The 18,330-nt window shown below is 47.5% G+C and overlaps 1 protein-coding gene across 2 annotated transcripts in view; it reads right to left on the minus strand.

Moving 5' to 3' along the window:
• Positions 1-17,965, minus strand: part of LOC107120010 (zinc finger RNA-binding protein 2-like) — a 54,091-nt gene extending 36,126 nt beyond the window's left edge. Inside the window, exons 1-3 of one of the 2 annotated variants that reach the window (XM_015422648.1) lie at positions 17,782-17,965; positions 6,092-6,326; positions 4,187-4,301 (exon numbers count right to left, since the gene is read on the minus strand). In XM_015422648.1, coding sequence (XP_015278134.1) covers positions 4,187-4,301; positions 6,092-6,326; positions 17,782-17,840 — 409 coding nt within the window. In that variant the 5' untranslated portion in view covers positions 17,841-17,965. Of the gene's footprint in view, positions 1-4,186; positions 4,305-6,091; positions 6,327-17,781 lie in introns of both variants that reach the window. The other variant, XM_015422647.1, reaches the window with a different exon arrangement.
• Between the last annotated feature and the right edge of the window lie 365 nt (positions 17,966-18,330).

An 18,330-nucleotide genomic window follows, 5' to 3' on the forward strand; every position in this document is an offset into this window, starting at 1 on the left:
TCAGATAGAAGAAAAGAGGTAACATGAACTGGAAAACAGTGGAAGCACTTCTGGCAGCTCATCAGACGATTCTGATTCGGGAAAAGGAGGAGCAGCTCCTAAAATCCTCAAAGTTAAACTGAGCTATGATAAAAGCAAACACAAGAGATAAAAAAAATACGATATGTAGTTTAACGCTGAAAGATTTATTTTTTTAATTTTTTATGTAAGAAACTATTTCTAATGGCTAATTATGCTTAAATTATTATGATTTTGCAGTAATTATAAACAATAACATTCCTCTTTTGTTTTGCTTATAATTGCGGGAAGACTAATACATTATCTATATGTATTATGATCCTTGCTTTAGCTTTATATTTTAGTTCTAGTTCCCCATATTTCCCCACCCTTTGTAGTCCATGTACTGAGGTTAGCAACATCTGTCACACCAATCACTGATGCCCTCACCACTTGCTGCCCAATGAGCTTTTCCCCTCCTCATGTTTCCAGGTGACAACAGCGGCGATCTCTCTGAATGTCAATGCACCTCAATGGAGTCCAGGCATCTCAATGGTACCACTATATCGCCAAACTGTTATAGCACTATAGTGCTCATCTTAGAACGTTCAAACACACACACCACCCCCCCGGAGCAAGGAAGATTGTGCGTGTGGCGGAAAAGGGCTGGGGGAAAAGTGGTGCTGTTTTAAATGACCATAGTGCTAAAGAGATGGCTCATTAAAGAGAGCCAGTTTGGTGTAGTGATTAAGTGTGGGGACTCTAATCTGGGTGAACCGGGTTTGATTCCCAACTCCTCCACTTGCAGCAGCTGGATGACCTTGGACAAGTCGTAGTTCTGTCAGAGCTGTTCTCTCAAGGAGAGTTCTGTCAAGACCTCTCTCAGCCCCACCTGCCTCACAGGGTGTCTGTTGTGGGGAGAGGAAGGGAGAGGAGTTTGTAAGCTGCTCTGAGACTCCAAGTGAATGGTGGGGTATAAATCCAATCTCTTCTCTTCTTCTTCATTAACGGAAGGAAATTAGCTGTATGAAACCCCCTTCCCTGTATTGCTTTACTCGAAACTGGGCCAACACCGAATAACATCCAGTTTAGAATGGTAATGTGATCGATCGCTATGTTCAGCCATAGCCAATGTGACACCAATTTTTATAAAGGGATCCACAGGGAAATCAGGACATTGCAGGTCAGTCAGCCTAACGTCTATCCTAGCTAAATTAGGAGAAACTGTAATTGAAGACAGAATTGTTACGCACATAGAGGGCCAAAGCCTGCTGAGGGGAAATCAGCATGGCTTCTGCAAAGGGAAATCCTGCCTCATCAACCTTTTGGAGTTCTTTGAGAAAGGGAAGAAGCATGCAGACAACAGTGAACATGTAGAGATTATATAACTGGACCTTCAAAAGGTTTTTGCCAAGGTGCCTCACCAAGAACTCCTGAGTAAACTTAGCAGTCATGGGATAAGAGGACGAGTTCTCTTATGGATTAAAAACTGGTTAAATGACAGGAAGGAAAAAGTAGGAATCAATGGACAGTTCTCACAGTGGAGGGAAGAAAGCAGTTGGGGTCCCACAAGGATCGGTATCTGGGCTGGTACTATTTCATTTGTTCATGAGTGATCTGGAACTTGGGGTGAGTAGCGTAGTGGCCAAGTTTGCAGATGACATGAAATTATTCAGGATGGTGAAAACCAAGGCTGACTGTGAAGAACTCCAAGAGGGACCTCCTCAAACTGGGTGAGTGGGTGACAAATGAAGTTCACTGTTGGTAAGTTTAAGGTGACGCACGTTGGGACAAAATATCCCAACTTCAAGTATAGGCGAACTAGAAATAAGGCCCGTTGTGGAAATAAATACAACGGGAGCTAGAAAGAGGCTCTGGGATAGTGCTCTGGCTTTGGGCAAACAGTGTCAGTCTGCTTTTAAAACATGAACCTGGGACCTACACACCACCAGAATACAGCAGGTTCCATATGCAACTGACATTCCAACTGCCTTGCGGGGGGGGGGGAGTTTGAGGTGCGGAATGGACTGAAGTCCAATCAGCTTCCATATGCAAAAGACCAGGTTGTCGCAGCAGTTGTGGTGTGGGCGGGACCCGGGCTTTGCCTTCTGATTGGTGGCGATATATGCTGAGGAGCAGTGCCATCAGCCATACACTAAGGGAGTGCATTTTAGAATTAGAACTTTGGCACCCACTATTCAATTATATATAAGGAGAGATGGGGGTCTGAACTTGCTGAGATTGAGAAGGGAAAAGATCATGGGGTCGTAGTGGACAGCTCAATGAAAGTCTCAACCCACTGTGCTGTAGTGGTGAAAAGGGCAAAGTCTATGTTACGGATTATTAGGAAAGGGATTGAGAATAAAACGGCCAATATTGTAATGCCCCTGTATAGATCTATGGCATGGCCTCATTTGGAATACTGTGTACAGTTTTGGTCGCCATATCTCCAAAGGGACATTGCAAAGCTGGAAGAAGTACAGAAGAGGGCAACCAAGATGATTAGGGGGTTGGAGCCCCTTCCCTAGGAGGGAAAGCTGAAGAGTTTGGGACTTTTCAAGTTTAGAAAATTTATGACTAAGGGGAGGATGTCATAGAAGTTTATAATATTGTGCATGGGGTGGAGAGAGTTGACAAAAGAAATTTTTCTCCCTCTCCCAAAAGACTAGAACTTGAGGGCATCCAATGAAGCTGATGGGCAGTAGGTTCAGGACAGACAAAAAGAAATACTACTTTACACAGAGAGTGATTGAAATGCGGGATTCACTGCCAGAGGATATAGTGATGGTCGCAGGCATAGAGAACTGTAAAAGAAGATTAGATAGATTTATAGAGGATAGGTTTATAGTGGCTACTAGCCATGGTGACTAAGGGGAAGCGCCACATTCAGAGGCACTAATCCTCTGAATCCCAGAGCCAGGAGGCAACGTCAGGGGAAGGCCTCAGCCTCTGTGCCCAACTGTTGGCCGTCCAGAGGAACTGGGTGGCCACCGCCTGAGGCAGGATGCTGGATGAGATGGACTATTGGCCTGATACAGCGTGGCTCTTCTTATGTTCTTATGACAACAAACTATGTCAGTAGATGAGGTCACTGCTGGAGGCCGAAGCCCTCTGTTGCACTGCCTCCCCCAGAACAAAGTGGGAGTCCAGTGGCACTTTTAAGACCAACAAGATTTTATTCAAAGTGACCTCTCATGTTGGATAAAACTTTGTTGCTATTACAGGTGCCACTGGCCTCACACTTTGTTCTGCTGCTTCAGACAAACACGGCTGCCCACCAGATTGTGCTTCCCATGGAATTCTTCCATGCAGACCCCTGCAGAGCACCAGCATGGTGTCGTGGTTAAGAGCGGCGGACTCTAATCTGGAGAACACCAAGTTTGATTCCCCACTCCTCCATGTGCAGCCTGCTGGGAGACCTTGGCCCAGTCACAGTTCTCTCAGAAAGCTCTCTCAGCCCCACCTGCCTGACAAGGTGCTGACTGTGGGGAGAGGAAGAGAAGGTGATTGTAAGCCACTCTGAGACTCCTTAGGGTAGAGAAAAGAAGGGTATAAAAACCAGCTCTTCTTCTTCTTGTAATCATTTCATTTGCCTGATCGGGGCTCCAAGTGCAGAAATTGCCAGCCCAAATGCCCAAGGACACAGCTAAGCCTCATGCAGGAGCCAGCCGGCAAGCCCACTTAATCGCTAAGAGGCCTTACTCGGAAGCCACAGTAGATATAGTTCAGATCCCTGGAAGGGTTCACAGAACATTCACAAAGTCATTCCCTGGAAAAATAAGCAGGAGTTTCGCAGCATCTTAAAGATGAACAAGGTTATTCGTCTTTAAGGGTGCCACATGACTCCTGTGTATTTTGGGTGCAACAGACTAACGTAGCTAATCCTCTGCAACAATCCCATGTCTCCTGGTAAACCTGAGATGGTTACGCCAACCTGGAGACCAGCCTAGTAGGCAGTGCAGAAGTGGCCCCTAGACAGCCACCCTCCAAGGGTTCAAAAGCTGGCTTAGGGAATCTTTGGTGCTGTCTGAAGAGCGTCAGAAGAGCTTCTCTTCATATCAGCTCCATCTCCCATCTCATCCCAGAGGCCTCTCTGTTGTTGGAGAAAAGCTCCTGCAAGCCTTTAGCGTTGTACATGTTAGCCACTACATTTTAACGACCACCATATCTGAACCTGCAGATAACTCACTTGAGTGGTAGTATGAGTCTGTGGCTGGATGCTGGGACTGTGTGACCACCGCCGGGTAGTAGGGTTTGGTCTCGTAGCTGCTGGCGGACGGGGAACGGCCGTATCCGTAGCCATCCTGCTTAAAGAAAACCCAACAGAACAACGCCAGGAATTAACCAGCTTCCCTGAAAGAAATATACTGGCATAGAATCTAGAGCCATCAGATTAGTTTTTGTTAGACAGAAGAGGTCCCTGGCTGGGGTTTAGTCAAGACGGATAACAGGCTACGGCTCCCAGGTTAAGCTGGGACCAATGCTCCCTCTGTGGTCTTGTAAGCAAAAATTCTACTTTGTGAGCTACTGGCATTAAAGTTGTGAGCAAGCGGTTTGGGTACTGCATAAATTAGTTTGCTCTGGAGCCATCCTTCCCGAGCTAGGACAAAAATGTGTGAGCCGGAGGCTAAAACACCGTGAGCTAGCTCACACTAAGCTTAGAGGGAACACTGGCTGGGAATACAGACGGGCAGAAAGAAGCATTTTCACATAAATAGGAGAGAGATTTCGGGGAGAGCCCCTCTGCAATTAATGGGACATACCCTTGAACAAATACAATTCCTGTTAACATCACTTCAAGCAACTCCTTGTGGAGTGGTGCAGAGTTTTGAGAGACTACCGGATGGAAGGAACAACTCGGCCAGTGTCTTGTTTCCCACCAATGGCTAACGGGAGAGTGACACAATCTTCCCAGCCCAGATCGAGTCCCCACCTAGCCAAGGTTCACTTCCAGCTGCGTGGGTGCCAGGTAAGTCATGCGGCTTCTCCCACCCGCTGCAGGCTCCCCACATAGCAGACCTGCCTGTAGTTAAGACAGATGGACCTCAAATGGTGGTCACCACGGATGGGATGGGCTCTCCTTTTAAGGACTTGTTAGCCTCATTTGACAGTGGACTCAAGTCTTGGGAAGCCCCCTGAAGGGTTGCAGCCACAAAGTCCACAAATAAAGGTACATCCACGCCACGGGAACCTTTCCTAGATCTTGATATGACGAATGAGCTGCACCCTTAACTGGACTGCTGCACCACTGTATGGCCTGGAGCTTCACCACCCCAAAGCACTTTTCAGCACGCTCAAAGTTTTACACTTGGCTCAGCCTCTTGAATAACCTGTACTAGAGGCATAATATGTATCCTTCTCCCTCCAGGTAATGGGGTTTTCAAATGGCAGCACACACTCATCCCTCAACAACTTGGAGGAAGGAAGGGATAAAAAAAAATCAAATAAATCTAAGTGGATGGCTTCTGCCAGTCTTAGAGGGCAGGTCATCCACAGATAAGGTCTACACCAGGGGTGTCAAACATGCAGCCCAGGGGCCGGATCAGGCCCCCGGAGGGCTTCTATCAGGTCCGCAGTGGAACTGGCTGTCTTCTGCTTCTTCTTCCAGTTCCGCCGCGTCATCGTAGGTTTGCAGCTTACAGATATACACCTGAACAGCATACTCAAGATTGCAACAGCAGACATTTTGATGCAATAATTCAGAGCAAGAGGTGTCAGTTATCGGACACTATTAAATAAATAAAATATTGCAAGAGTGCTAATGTTTTAAGCATGATATTATTTTAAGTTAAAAAAAACCCTTTGTGTTTGTGTCCTTTATAAAGTTTATATCTCTGCTACCTGGCATTACATTTTCTGACACACACTGCCTGGCCCAACAAGGTCTCATTTATGTCAGATCCGGCCCTCATAACAAATGAGTTTGACACCCCTGGTCAACACAGTTGGGGGAATCTCCGGGCATATGGGGGAGAAAATGACTGCACGTTGACCAGAACAAATCAGTACGCTATTTTACAGTCTCCTGATGCGTGGCTGGATTAAGTTAGCCTTCTGAACAAAACTAAAAACCCAGTGGGTGCTAGTTAGTTACCTGATAGTTCTGTGCTGCAGCAGGCTGAGGGGCGGGCTCTGGCTGCCGTGCCCCATAGCCATAGTCCTGTGTGGCGTGGGCCTGATAGCCTCCGTATGCTGCTGAAGCCATGGGCCTGGCAGCCTGCACAGCTGGAGCATAGGTGGGCGCCACGGTGTGGTCCACTCCTGGTGTCTGCTGGACTGTGTAGCTCGCTACGGTGGGCGGGTGGGTATAAGCTGGAGCAGGCTGGGCACTGGAAGGGAAGAGGAGCAGAGAGTGAGAAAGATGGTCCAGCTACAGAGCTGAAAGTAGCCTGATCCAGATAGTTTAATTATAATAATCGAAAAAGGCCATGCGGTCTAAAACATAGAATGCCTCTAACCAACGTAGACTTAATGGGACATTTAAGGGGCTGGTTTAGATGTTATGACCCACAGTACAATCTCAACAGCCGAGGGCAGTCAGGAACATACCACACGATCCCTTCTCGCTTGTGCCCATTCTTCACCTCCTGGTTTACAGTAACCACCCCCTTGCGCCAAAGTGGCCTTAAAAAATGTCCATATTTCTGGTTCAAAGCCAAACTACCACTCAGTGTAAGCACAGTGTGCCCCATATGGGTGCCACAAGCAACTATGGTTAACATGAACCAGGAAGTGGAGAAGCAAACTGATAAATGTAGGGACAGAAGTAAACATGGTTCCATTCATGATGGTTAACATGAACCAGGAAGTGGAGAAGCAAACTGATAAATGTAGGGACAGAAGTAAACATGGTTCCATTCATGATGGTTAACATGAACCAGGAAGTGGAGAAGCAAACTGATAAATGTAGGGACAGAAGTAAACATGGTTCCATTCATGATGGTTAACATGAACCAGGAAGTGGAGAAGCAAACTGATAAATGTAGGGACAGAAGTAAACACGGTTCCGTTCATGATGGTTAACATGAACCAGGAAGTGGAGAAGCAAACTGACAAATGTAGGAACAGAAGTAAACACAGTTCTGTTCAGGGGTCTACAAACCGCACCTGGTCTTTGCTAGCTAACCATTCTCTACCATGGAAGCTTGCTGGGTGACCTTGAGCGAGTCACACACTCTCAGCCCAACCCACCTTGCAGGGTTGTTGCGAGGATAAAATGGAGGAGGGGAGAACTATGCAAGCTGCTCTGGGGGTCCACACTGGCGAGAAATGTGGGGTATAAATGAAGTCAATGGATAAAATAAATCTCTCATTGCCATCTACAAAGTAAAGTTCCACCACTCTTTTACCCGCAATTTGTGACACGCAAACTGTGGGTCACAAGGGAGGGAGAAGAACAGAATGACTTGGGAAAGTAACGTGAAGTTGATTTACAAATGGGTCCCGGAAGCACGGCAAGTTTGGAAGTGGACTGAACTAGGACCCAGATCTGAATCCACACTCAGCCATGGATCTCACTGGGTAATCTTGAGCCAGTGCCAGTCATACTCACTCAGCTTTAACCTACTTCACAAGATTGTTGTGAGGATAAAAAGGAAGAGGACAGGCCACCTATACCATCCAGAGCTCCCTAATAAAAAGGTAGGATAAACACGCGATAGATGAAAAAAGCCATGGAATAAGCCTTGCCCTGGATAGCCCAGGCGAGCCCAAATCTTGTCAGATCTCGGAAGCTAAGCAGGGCCGACTCTGGCAAGGACTTGGGTGGGAGACCTCCTTGGAACACCAGCAGTTGGGAGGCAGGGGCAGGCCCTTTTCAGCCACCTCCCTGAATATCCTCCAGGCCCCCAGTAGGGGTCAGCCACCAGAGGTCGCCGTGACTTCCAGGGGCATGCACACGCACACACATGCACATATTTTGAAAATGGGGGGGGGGAGCCATGGAATGACAGGGCCATGGAATGAATGGGAGGTTTTGCCGTACCCACTGATAAGCAGGAGTTCCTGTCTCAGGAAGATGACTCCATAAAAAGGCAAGAAGAGTGTAGTGAAAATAGCAGGTTGAGAAAGAAGTACTTTTCTCCCTTTCTCGTGGGCACTCCATGAAATTGCTGAACAGTCGGGTTAGAACGGATAAAAGGGAGTCCTTCTTCACCCAAAGAGTAATTGACACATGGAATTCACTGGCCCAGGAGGTGGCAGCAGCTACAAGCATGGACAGCTTCAAGAGGGAATTGGATAAACATATGGAGCAGAGGTCCACCAGTGGCTATTAACCATAAAATATAGATAGAGACTCTCATGCTGGGGCAAGTGATGCTCTATATTCTTGGTGATTGGGGGGGGGCAACAGTGGGAGGGCTTCTAATGTCCTGGCCCCACTGGTGGACCTCCTGATGGCACCTGGTATTTTTGGCCACTGTGTGAACTGATAAGCAGGAGTTCCTGTCTCAGGAAGATGACTCCATAAAAAGGCAAGAAGAGTGTAGTGAAAATAGCAGGTTGAGAAAGAAGTACTTTTCTCCCTTTCTCGTGGGCACTCCATGAAATTGCTGAACAGTCGGGTTAGAACGGATAAAAGGGAGTCCTTCTTCACCCAAAGAGTAATTGACACATGGAATTCACTGCCCCAGGAGGTGGCAGCAGCTACAAGCATGGACAGCTTCAAGAGGGAATTGGATAAACATATGGAGCAGAGGTCCACCAGTGGCTATTAACCATAAAATATAGATAGAGACTCTCATGCTGGGGCAAGTGATGCTCTATATTCTTGGTGGATTGGGGGGGGGCAACAGTGGGAGGGCTTCTAATGTCCTGGCCCCACTGGTGGACCTCCTGATGGCACCTGGTATTTTTGGCCACTGTGTGTTGGACTGGATGGGCCATTGGCGTGATCCAACATTGGCTTCTCTTACGTTCTTGTGAAAAGAGAACTGAGGCAGCTGCTTGTTCATGTGACCACAACAACATGGTTGCTGGTTGAATTGCACCGACACGCTTACAAGCTACTGCCAGTGGGTATACTTTGTGTGCTTCTCTACAAAGGTGAAAGACAGAGAAACAGACTGGGGGGGGGTTATCTCTGTGGGGATTTGTCCAAAGTCTTCAATTCACAGGAAGGGACCTGGGGCCAGTTTGCTTCTGTGGAGTCCTCTTTGCAACCTGGACTTCCTTTTCAAAAATGAAATTAGCACCTCATGAGAACCTGGTCAGGATCATTTGCTGGGGGGGGGCAGCTCGCGTTGTAAAGGGCTCCACTTGTTGGGGCTGGGCGGGTGACATGAGCCACCCCAGCATCCCCCGTCCTTTGGAAAGCAAGTGGGACCCTTTGAACGGGGAGCGAGCGAGACAGGGAGGCCAATTCATGGCGACAGAACGGGCTGTTCTCGGATTAGCAGGGCGCTGCCAAATCTCTGACACAGGCCGGGACAAAAGTGGCGAGTGTGCAAACGCCAAACAGGCCAGGAATCCCCAGCTTCCTGTTTCAAACAGCAGCCCTCCCCCTTTCCAAATATCGTCCTGTTTACAGGAAGAACGGTAGCGAAATCCAGGTGCCCCAAGAACTCTCCTGTATCAGCTTGCTTTGTGAACTGCCAGCCCTTTCTTAAACTGGTGGACAAAACCTATTAAGTAAGAATCTCCAAACAGTTCAAGACGGGTCGCCGTGTTTGTCTGTCGCAGGAGAAAAGAGCATCTCCAAACGGTTGACAGATAACAAAGTCAGAACTACTAGGAGAGTGACTTTGTGGGATCACTCCCAAGCTCTGCCTAGGCTATCGTCCTGCTAGCTGGATCCAACCAGGAAGTTCACAAGCAAAGCGTGAAGGCAACAGCCTCCTCCTACAGGTATTCCCCACACCAGCATCTGGTGATCAGAGGTTAACCGACTTTGAACATGGAGCTTCCATTTAGAAGCATAGAATCACAGAATTGGAAGGGGCCATACAGGACATCTAACCCAACCCCCTGCTCAATGCAGGATGGGCCTAGGCCAGTGACGCCGAACCGTTTAGAGACCGAGTGCCCAAACTGTGACCCAAAACCCACTTATTTATCACAAAATGCCAACACGGCAATTTAACCTGAATACTGAGGTTTTACTTTAGAAAAAACAACTCATACATTAACTTAAGATGATCCAAACAAAGTAAGGAAAGCAATCCCAAATGCTTTCATTTACTTAAAATTATCTGATCCAAACAAAGTAAGGAAAGCAATCCCAAATGCTTTCATTTACTTAAAATTATCTGGCAGAGAATTCCACACTTTAATGACGGTCTGGGCCTGGCTGGGGCGATGGCACGTGTGCCCACAGAGAGGGCACTGAGTGCCACCTCTGGCACCCGTGCCATAGGTTCGTCACCACTGGCCTAGAGCATCCCTGACAAGTGTTTGTCCAGCCACTGCTTCAAGACTGCCAGTGAGGGGGACCTCACCACCTCCCAAGGCAGTCGATTTCCCCTGTTGCACAACTCTTACTGTAAAAGAGTTCTTCCTAAAATCCAGCCGGTACCTCTCCACCCTTAATTTAAACCCATTCTCGCGAGTCCTCTCCTCTGCTGCCAACAGGAACAGCTGCCTGCCCTCCTCCAAGTGACAGCCCTTCAGATACTTCAAGAGATCCCCCCCTCAACCTCCTCTCAACATCATAACAGACATTAATAGACCTTTCCTCCTCCAGGAATTTACCTAATCCCTTTATATTATTTCTTTATTTTTCAAATTTATATTCCGCCTCCCCTGCAAACAGGCTCAGGGCAGATCACAACACCATCTGAGATAGTAACTACATCTTGTGGCCAATGCTCCCTCTAAGCTGCAGAGTCTTGTGAGCAAAAATTCTACTTTGTGAGCTACTGGCATTAAAGTTGTGAGCGAGCCATTTGGCTGCTGCATAAATTAGTTTGCTCTGGAGCCATCCTTCCTGAGCGAAGACAAAAATGGGTGAGCCGGAGGCTAAAAAACTGTGAGCTAGCTCACACCAACTCAGCTTAGAGGGAACACTGCTTGTGGCAATGAATCCCATAAGTTAATTATGTACTGTAGACGCACTTTCTTTCGTTTATCCTGAAATCATCTGTTCTATTTCAACTCTTTCTTCGTAGGTAAAAAGTACTCTCCAATCTTTGTTTGTTTTTGGGCTGGCTGAAGATTTAAGTTGACTGTTGTTTGTGGCGGGCAAATGCCATGGGGTGACTGGGTCCTGATCTTTATTGCCTTCGCTTGAACACAATAAATCTGCAATCCCCACGCTTTCACCTTCAGTCCAAACAAAGCTCATGTTCAGTACGGCCCTATTTCAACAGGTGACCTCTGCCATTAGGAAGGAGAACTCTAGACCCACTTCCTCCAACCAAGCATAATTTTATGAGCCTTTATCTCACCCTCCATCATCTTTTCTGTAAGCCCAGAGGTCCCAGAACTGTATGTGGTATTCCAAATGCAGCCACTCCACAGATCTATCCAATGGCATTAGGATACTGGCTGCTTTGTTTTCAGTTCCTTTTCTCATAATCCCTAGAATAGATTTTGCCCATTCCACTAATCCTGCTAATCTAGTCCACATTTCCATGCAGCTATCCATCATCATGACCCAAAGACTCTTTCCTGGTTAATCACTGCTTGTTCAAACCCCATCAGCATATCTGTGAAGTGGGGCTTAACAAAAGGGACACAGGCAATGACGTGGGTTTCCCAGGAACACCTGAATCAAAAAAATTTCCAATCCAAATTTAGATAAAATTTTGTAAAAATGGCAAAACACACTGCGTATAAACCTGGCACACATACAAGCACTGGGGTTTTCCGTGCTTTCTGTCTCACATTTGGCCCACCAATGCTCCCTTCTAAACTGTGGAGTCTTGTGAGCAAAAATCCTACTTTGTGAGCCGCTGGCATGAAAGTTGTAAGCCAGAGATTGGGCTGCTGCATAAATTAGTTTGCTCCAGAGCCCCATCCTTCCCAAGCAGAGACGAAAATGTGTGAGCCGAAGGCTAAAAAACGGTGAGCTAGCTCACACTGACTCAGCTTAGAGGGAACACTGTGGCCCACCTAACAGGATTGATTTGCAGCTCAAGAGCCCTGACAACTCTAGATAAGACTATATTTACTTATGTAGGGTGGAAATTTTTCCATTTTGGAAACGGTCTGTCTACTGAAAAATTGAGGTGCATCGCAGGAAAGACCCATAACTGAAAGTAGAGAGATGCAATTAATTAGATAAGGTGGTCTTCACTGCAGCCAAGACTCACCAGACCTTAGTCACAAACCAGTTTCTGATGAGGAATTAAGGCCTGTGACATCAATGACACAATTTATTTCAGCATCAAATCACATGCCCACCCTCCACAAAACTACAGATAGGATAGACAGGTAAGATGACATACCACAAAGTAATTTACAGAGATTTCAGACTGCCAACTAATTAGTTTCCTAGGGCTACTAATGCAATAGGTTTTTATTTTTTGTTGTATTTTGCTACATTTCATAGAGATAACAGGAGTATTGATATGGGTTGCAAATGTATATCCCTAACCTGTGCTGCTTTTAATGCCAACACTGCTGTTAGTTGATTTGGGGGGGCGTGTGTTTGGTGTTGGGGGGGGGGGGGGATTGTTCATTTTTTTAAAAAAATCTGCTGGTTTGCAACCTTTTGGACCCCTGTTCACAACAACAACTACTTTTCTTAAATGGATTTATCTATTGTTATATATTTATCTGTTTTTATATCTGTGTGTGTGTGTGCCTGCGCGCATGTGTGTGGGGGGAGAGAATCATATATTCCGTAAGGTACTCAAGCACATTTCTGGAGAAAGACAACACACCCGTAATTTAAAAAAACCCAAAGTGCTGGGACTGGTCCATATTGATCTCCTTGATTAAAATGAAAAGTCTAAGCCTCTGCTCGCATATGAATAAAACACCTATTTGTGAACCAGTCTGGTGTAGTGGTTAAGTGCGCGGACTCTAATCTGGGAGGGCCGGGTTTGATTCCCCACTCCTCCACTTGCAGCTTGGGCAAGCCATACTTCTGTCAGAGCTGTCCTTGAAAAAGAGCAGTTTCTGTCAAGAGCTCTCTCAGCCCCGCCTACCTCACAGGGTGTCTGTTGTGGGGAGGGGAAGGGAGAGATTGTAAGCCGCTCTGAGACACCTTTAGGTAGTGAAGGGTGGGGTATAAACCCAATCTCTTCTTCTCTTCTTCTTCTTCATAAAGGAAAGAAAAGTTATGCTTTGGTGAGGAATTCCATCCTGTGGGTCAGCTGAATAAGGCAGAGCCCAAAAGCAGAAGGCCGTTTGGAAGGCGCCCTTCTCAGACACTTATTGAGGGGGCGGCTGGAAGACAGGATGAGCACAGCTTCACTCAGAAGAAGGAGCGAGTAAGGGGGAGCGAAAGAGCTATGGGAAAAATGCCTCAGGGCATCAAAAGAGGAGGAGGAGGAGGAGGAGACCAGGATGGCTGCAACGCCACTTTAAAAGGGAGCTATGATTATGGGGTTAGGAGAAGAGCAGGGTCAGTCAGGAAGGGGAAAGAGAACTCTGCCACATCAAGCCGGGTCAAGGCAATCACCCTGACCCCCAAGAGCTCCAGCTCTCTGATTTATCCCCCTCCCCCATATTCCAGGTAAAATGTGGGGGGCAAACCTTCCTTGCAGGGCAGTGGTTAAGGACAGCTAACACACATGCACACAAATTGCTCTGAATTCCTGCTACTTGCCACTTGAATCTTAAATAGCAGGAGCAGTGGCAAAGCGGTAAGCGGTTCAGGGCAGGAGAGTTGAACCATGAAGTCCCACCACAACCCTGGTTACAGCCCCTATTGGGTGAATGCCATAAACACTCACCCACCCAGCTTTATCCAAACTCAATATAGAAAAGCTAAAACTAGAGAAAGAAAAGGAGAATCTTACCTGCTGGCAACAGCCTTGGCAACCAAAATTTTACTTATTCAAAACATCTATTATCTGCCTTTCTACTCTGCAGAACTCAAGGCAGCTTACAATACGAATAAAACAATGATTAGAAAAACACATCAAATACCACAGTTTTAAAATCTCCAATTAGGACTACCCAAAAAAAAAATTAAATCAGTCCAATGCAGTCCTAAATAAAACTGTCTTCAGCATTCTTCCTGAAGAATGAAAGTAAGTAGGCCGGGAGCACCTCCCTGGAGAAGTTGTTCCATACCCTTGGGGGCTGCCACTGAAAAGGCCCGCCAGATGAGCTTCTTTGATTAGTGGGCCACAAGCAGAGCCAGAGATGCTCTTCCTCAGCGCCCCACTACTATATGGGGGGAATGATATTCGCACATCCAGTGGGGCCATCATAATCATTAATGAACTAATGTCCGTGAAACACTCTAGATGCTCGGGAGCCCCTGATTAAATGCTATGTTGGGGAAGGAGGAGGAGGAGATTGGATTTATACCCCGCCCTTCACTACCCAAAGGAGTCACAGAGTGGCTTTCAAACTCCTTTCCCTTCCCCTCCCCACAACAGACACCCTCTGAGGTAGGTGGGGCTGAGAGAGCTCTTTCCAGAACTATTCTTGAGAGGACAGCTCTGAGAGAACTTGTGACTGACCCAAGGTCATGCCAGCAGCTGCATATGCAGGAGTGGGGAATCAAACCCGGTTCTCCCAGATTAGAGTCCCCACACTTAACCACTACGCCAAAGTGGCAAGACTTTTAGAGAGACAGGACACAAAATAGCCTGAATAATATTCGGTGCTGCACCTGACACAGAGCTGGTACCATACAAATAGTCGTCAGGACGAGATGGTACAAGAGAAAGAGCGGAATAAGAAGCTCTCGGAACAGATCCCTGCTGTGATCGTGCTACCAGGTTTTTGTGGTGGTTGTTGGGCTTTTTTGCCATCAAGTCACAACTGACTTATGGCAGCCCCAAAGAGACGTTTAGAGGTGGTGTGACGGTGCCTGCATCTATCACGACCCCGGTATTCCTTGGAAGGCTCCCTAGAGACGTAAAATTTCCGGAAATGTTGAAGCTTGGAAAAAAACCCGTTTTTTTCGGGGGGAAACAGAAATTTTCGGAAAAATTAAAGAAAGAAAAAGCTACATTAGCACTTCCTTTTTTCTTTTCCAGACTGAAAGTCATTCTATTACTTTAAGAACATAAAATATGACTATGGACATTTTTACTTGGCATGAAATTATCACAACTAGCATATTCAAAATATAGTGTATCCAAACAATTATTACAAACAGAATACCCACATGCAAAAACAAAACCTGTGTATTCTCTTGTGACAATAGCACCTCCTAAAGGAAGAAATGCATCTTGTTCTTGCATCGGAGAGTTCAGTTTGTCACCTAGGACTTGCTTGTCCTCAGTGCACAGAAATTAGATCAATCTGATACCATACATATTTTTTAGAAATGATTTGGAAAATATTTGAACACCTTGTCCTAAAGTATTTTATTCATCATGTTAAAATAAAACGTTCCATAATTAATTTTTTTTCTTTTTTCAATTTTTCTAATTTTTCAGAAAAAAACCAAAAAAGGCTTCAGGGAAAAAACAGGGGAAAAACGTTTCCCCCCGAATTTTTCCCGGACCTTCACATCTCTAGGTCTCCCATCCAAAAAAACTCACCACGGCCGACCCTGCTTAGCTTCCAAGATCTGGCGAGATCGGGCCAGCCTGGGCCGTCCAGGTCAGGGCCGTCCTACTACATCCTAGCATAAACTCACCCAAGCAAGCAAGCTCTACTTTTCAGTCTCAGCATCGCTGACCCTAGCACTCTAAGCTGAGCTACCTGTCAGAGAAAGATTAGGAGATCTCCTACACCAAGCCCTCTAAACATGCTAGAAATATCGGGAGACTTATTCTCTCAGCCCCTTCTCTCAGCATATTCCCAGTCCCTCTTGCAATGTAGTAGTAGATAAACAGGCTGAACGTGCTCACGTGCTGTGCGGACTATGAAGGCAATCTATTTGTTTAAAAACATAAATATACACAACAAGTTTGAACACTTTAAAAACTTGCTCTAAGGGGCTGTTTGTCCTTTCTGCTTCAGCTCGGTCCATACAGAAAAGTTTATCATCATGCTGGACTATATTAGAGGGCTGGTTGTGAGGATATTCAGAATAATGTATGCAAACTTTTTACAACCCATGAAGTGTTCAGAAGTTCATTCATTCATCATCATCCCATGCATAATCTGCGGAGGGTGTTACCTCTAATCCTGGCCTACCTTTCAAGGGTGTTGTAAGGAGAATATATATATGCAAAGCACTCAACATGCTACTAGGATTATATGGTGTTATATCTATAGAAGACTACTTTTCAGTTTAATCCACTACCCACAACCAGGAAGGGGTGCTCCCCGTAATTTGTCTATCATTGCAATCTTAGACTACCTTGCAGGGCTGACATAATGATGCCCACTAGACTATGTAAGGTCCTCTGAGCTCCTGAAGCATGCCTTATCACACTTACAAGCTTGACCTTAACTCAGCATCCTCCTAACAATGTCAGGTACAGTGGGGATTATAAAAGTGCAAGCCTACCCAGCAGGGCTGTTGTCAAGATTACAAGAAGATAACGTCGACAGTGCTCCTCCTACTTACCCATCCCAGACAGGATGGAGGAGCAATGGAAATGACTAAAATACTATCTTGCCTTGTCATGATTAACCAACATAATACATGTGAGAACACCCCTTAAACTACCACATAAACTGCATGAATTAGTTTGCTCTGGAGCCCTCCTTCCATCCTGAGCTAAGGCAAAAATGCATGAGCCGGAGGCTAAAAAACAGTGAGCTAGCTCACACAAACTCAGCTTAGAGGGAACACTGCTGGGCATATGCTCAACTATCCATACTTTATAGGAGGCCACCATTGTGAAAAAGGGAGAATAAATGAAGTAAATAGAGGAATAATAAGTGTCAATGCACTGGTCTACTTCACAGGAGGTACCCTGTGATTTCGAAGAGAATCCCAGGAAAAGGCTTAAAACCTCTGACATGGGCTGCTTGAAATTATTTCACATCATCTCCCCAGCACTGCTTATAAATCTAGACAGGTGATTAAGATAAACTGTGGTCTTCCTCGCAGAAGCTGGCCCCACTGCTGGACCTCCTGATGGCACCTGGTATTTTTGGCCCCTGTGTGGCAGAGTGTTGGACTGGAGGGGCCATTGGCCTGATCCAACATTGGCTTCTCTTATGTTCTTATGTCTGGGGCAAGGGATGCTCTGTCTTCTTGGTGCTGGGGGGAGGGGGGCAACAGTGGGAGGGCTTCTAGTGTCCTGGCCCCACTGCTGGACCTCCTGATGGCCCCTGGTATTTATCAGGGGCTATTAGCCACAAGATACAGATAGGAACTCTCAGTCTGGGGCCAGGGATGCTCTGTCTTCTTGGTGCTGGGGGGGGGCTTTTAGCATCCTGACCCCACTGCTGGACCTCCTGCTGGTATTTTTGGCCACTGTGTGACAGAAGAGTGTTGGACTGGATGGGCCATTGGCCTGATCCAACATTTGGGTTCTCTCATGTTCTTACAGGCTCGGCGTGCTCGAAAAGGTGCCACAAATCTGACGGCTCGCCCACTCGGCCCCGCCCCCGTGTGCCACAGAAGGGGGGGACTAGTTTTCGAAGCAGCCTACCTCGCAGGGCTGTCGCTGCCGCCGCCGCCGCCACTCAGGCCGGGCCACCCTTAAACCTCGCCCTCCCCTCCCGACCGAACCACGCACCCACCCACCCAGCGAGCCTCTGAAGCCCTTTCCCGGCCTCACGAACTCAGGGCGACACCGCCTCCCTCGTTACCTGTATTGAGGGCCGGCGACGGCGCCGGCTGCAAACCCGTAGTAGTTACTGGCCGCCATTTTGGCGTCTTCACAGGGAGACCGGCTGGGAGAGGGGGGGGGCCGGGGGGAGGAAGGGGTCGAGCGAAGGAGGGACCGCGCGCGCGGGGGAGGCCGGGAAACTGCAGGACGCACGCGACACGCACGCGCCGCGGCCGCCCACGCGCTCTCGCGTTGACAAGCGCGCGCGCGCCCCCCCTCGCCGCCGCTCCCGCCGCGTCACGCGAGATCTGACAGGAAGGCGCGGCCTTTTCTTCGCCCCACCCCCCGCCTTGAGGGGAAGGAGGGACAGACGAGCCGGAGCGGAACAGATCGGATCGCCTTTCCGTCGGCTTCCAAGACGACGCGCCGCTCTGGTCTCCTCCGGTCTCTATGGTCCGCCTGGTCGGAAGGCCCCCGCCGATTTTCCCCCCGAGCCGCGTTTCGTTTAACGGGCGACTTCCCACAAAGCATTGCGAGATTGTAGGGGGGCGGGGGGAAGCCCCCCCTCGAGGGGCTTTGGCGAGGAGGC

Source organism: Gekko japonicus, unplaced genomic scaffold (genome assembly GCF_001447785.1).
Source record: "Gekko japonicus isolate JY-2015 unplaced genomic scaffold, Gekko_japonicus_V1.1 scaffold2030, whole genome shotgun sequence".
Classification (NCBI taxonomy): Eukaryota; Metazoa; Chordata; class Lepidosauria; order Squamata; family Gekkonidae; genus Gekko; species Gekko japonicus.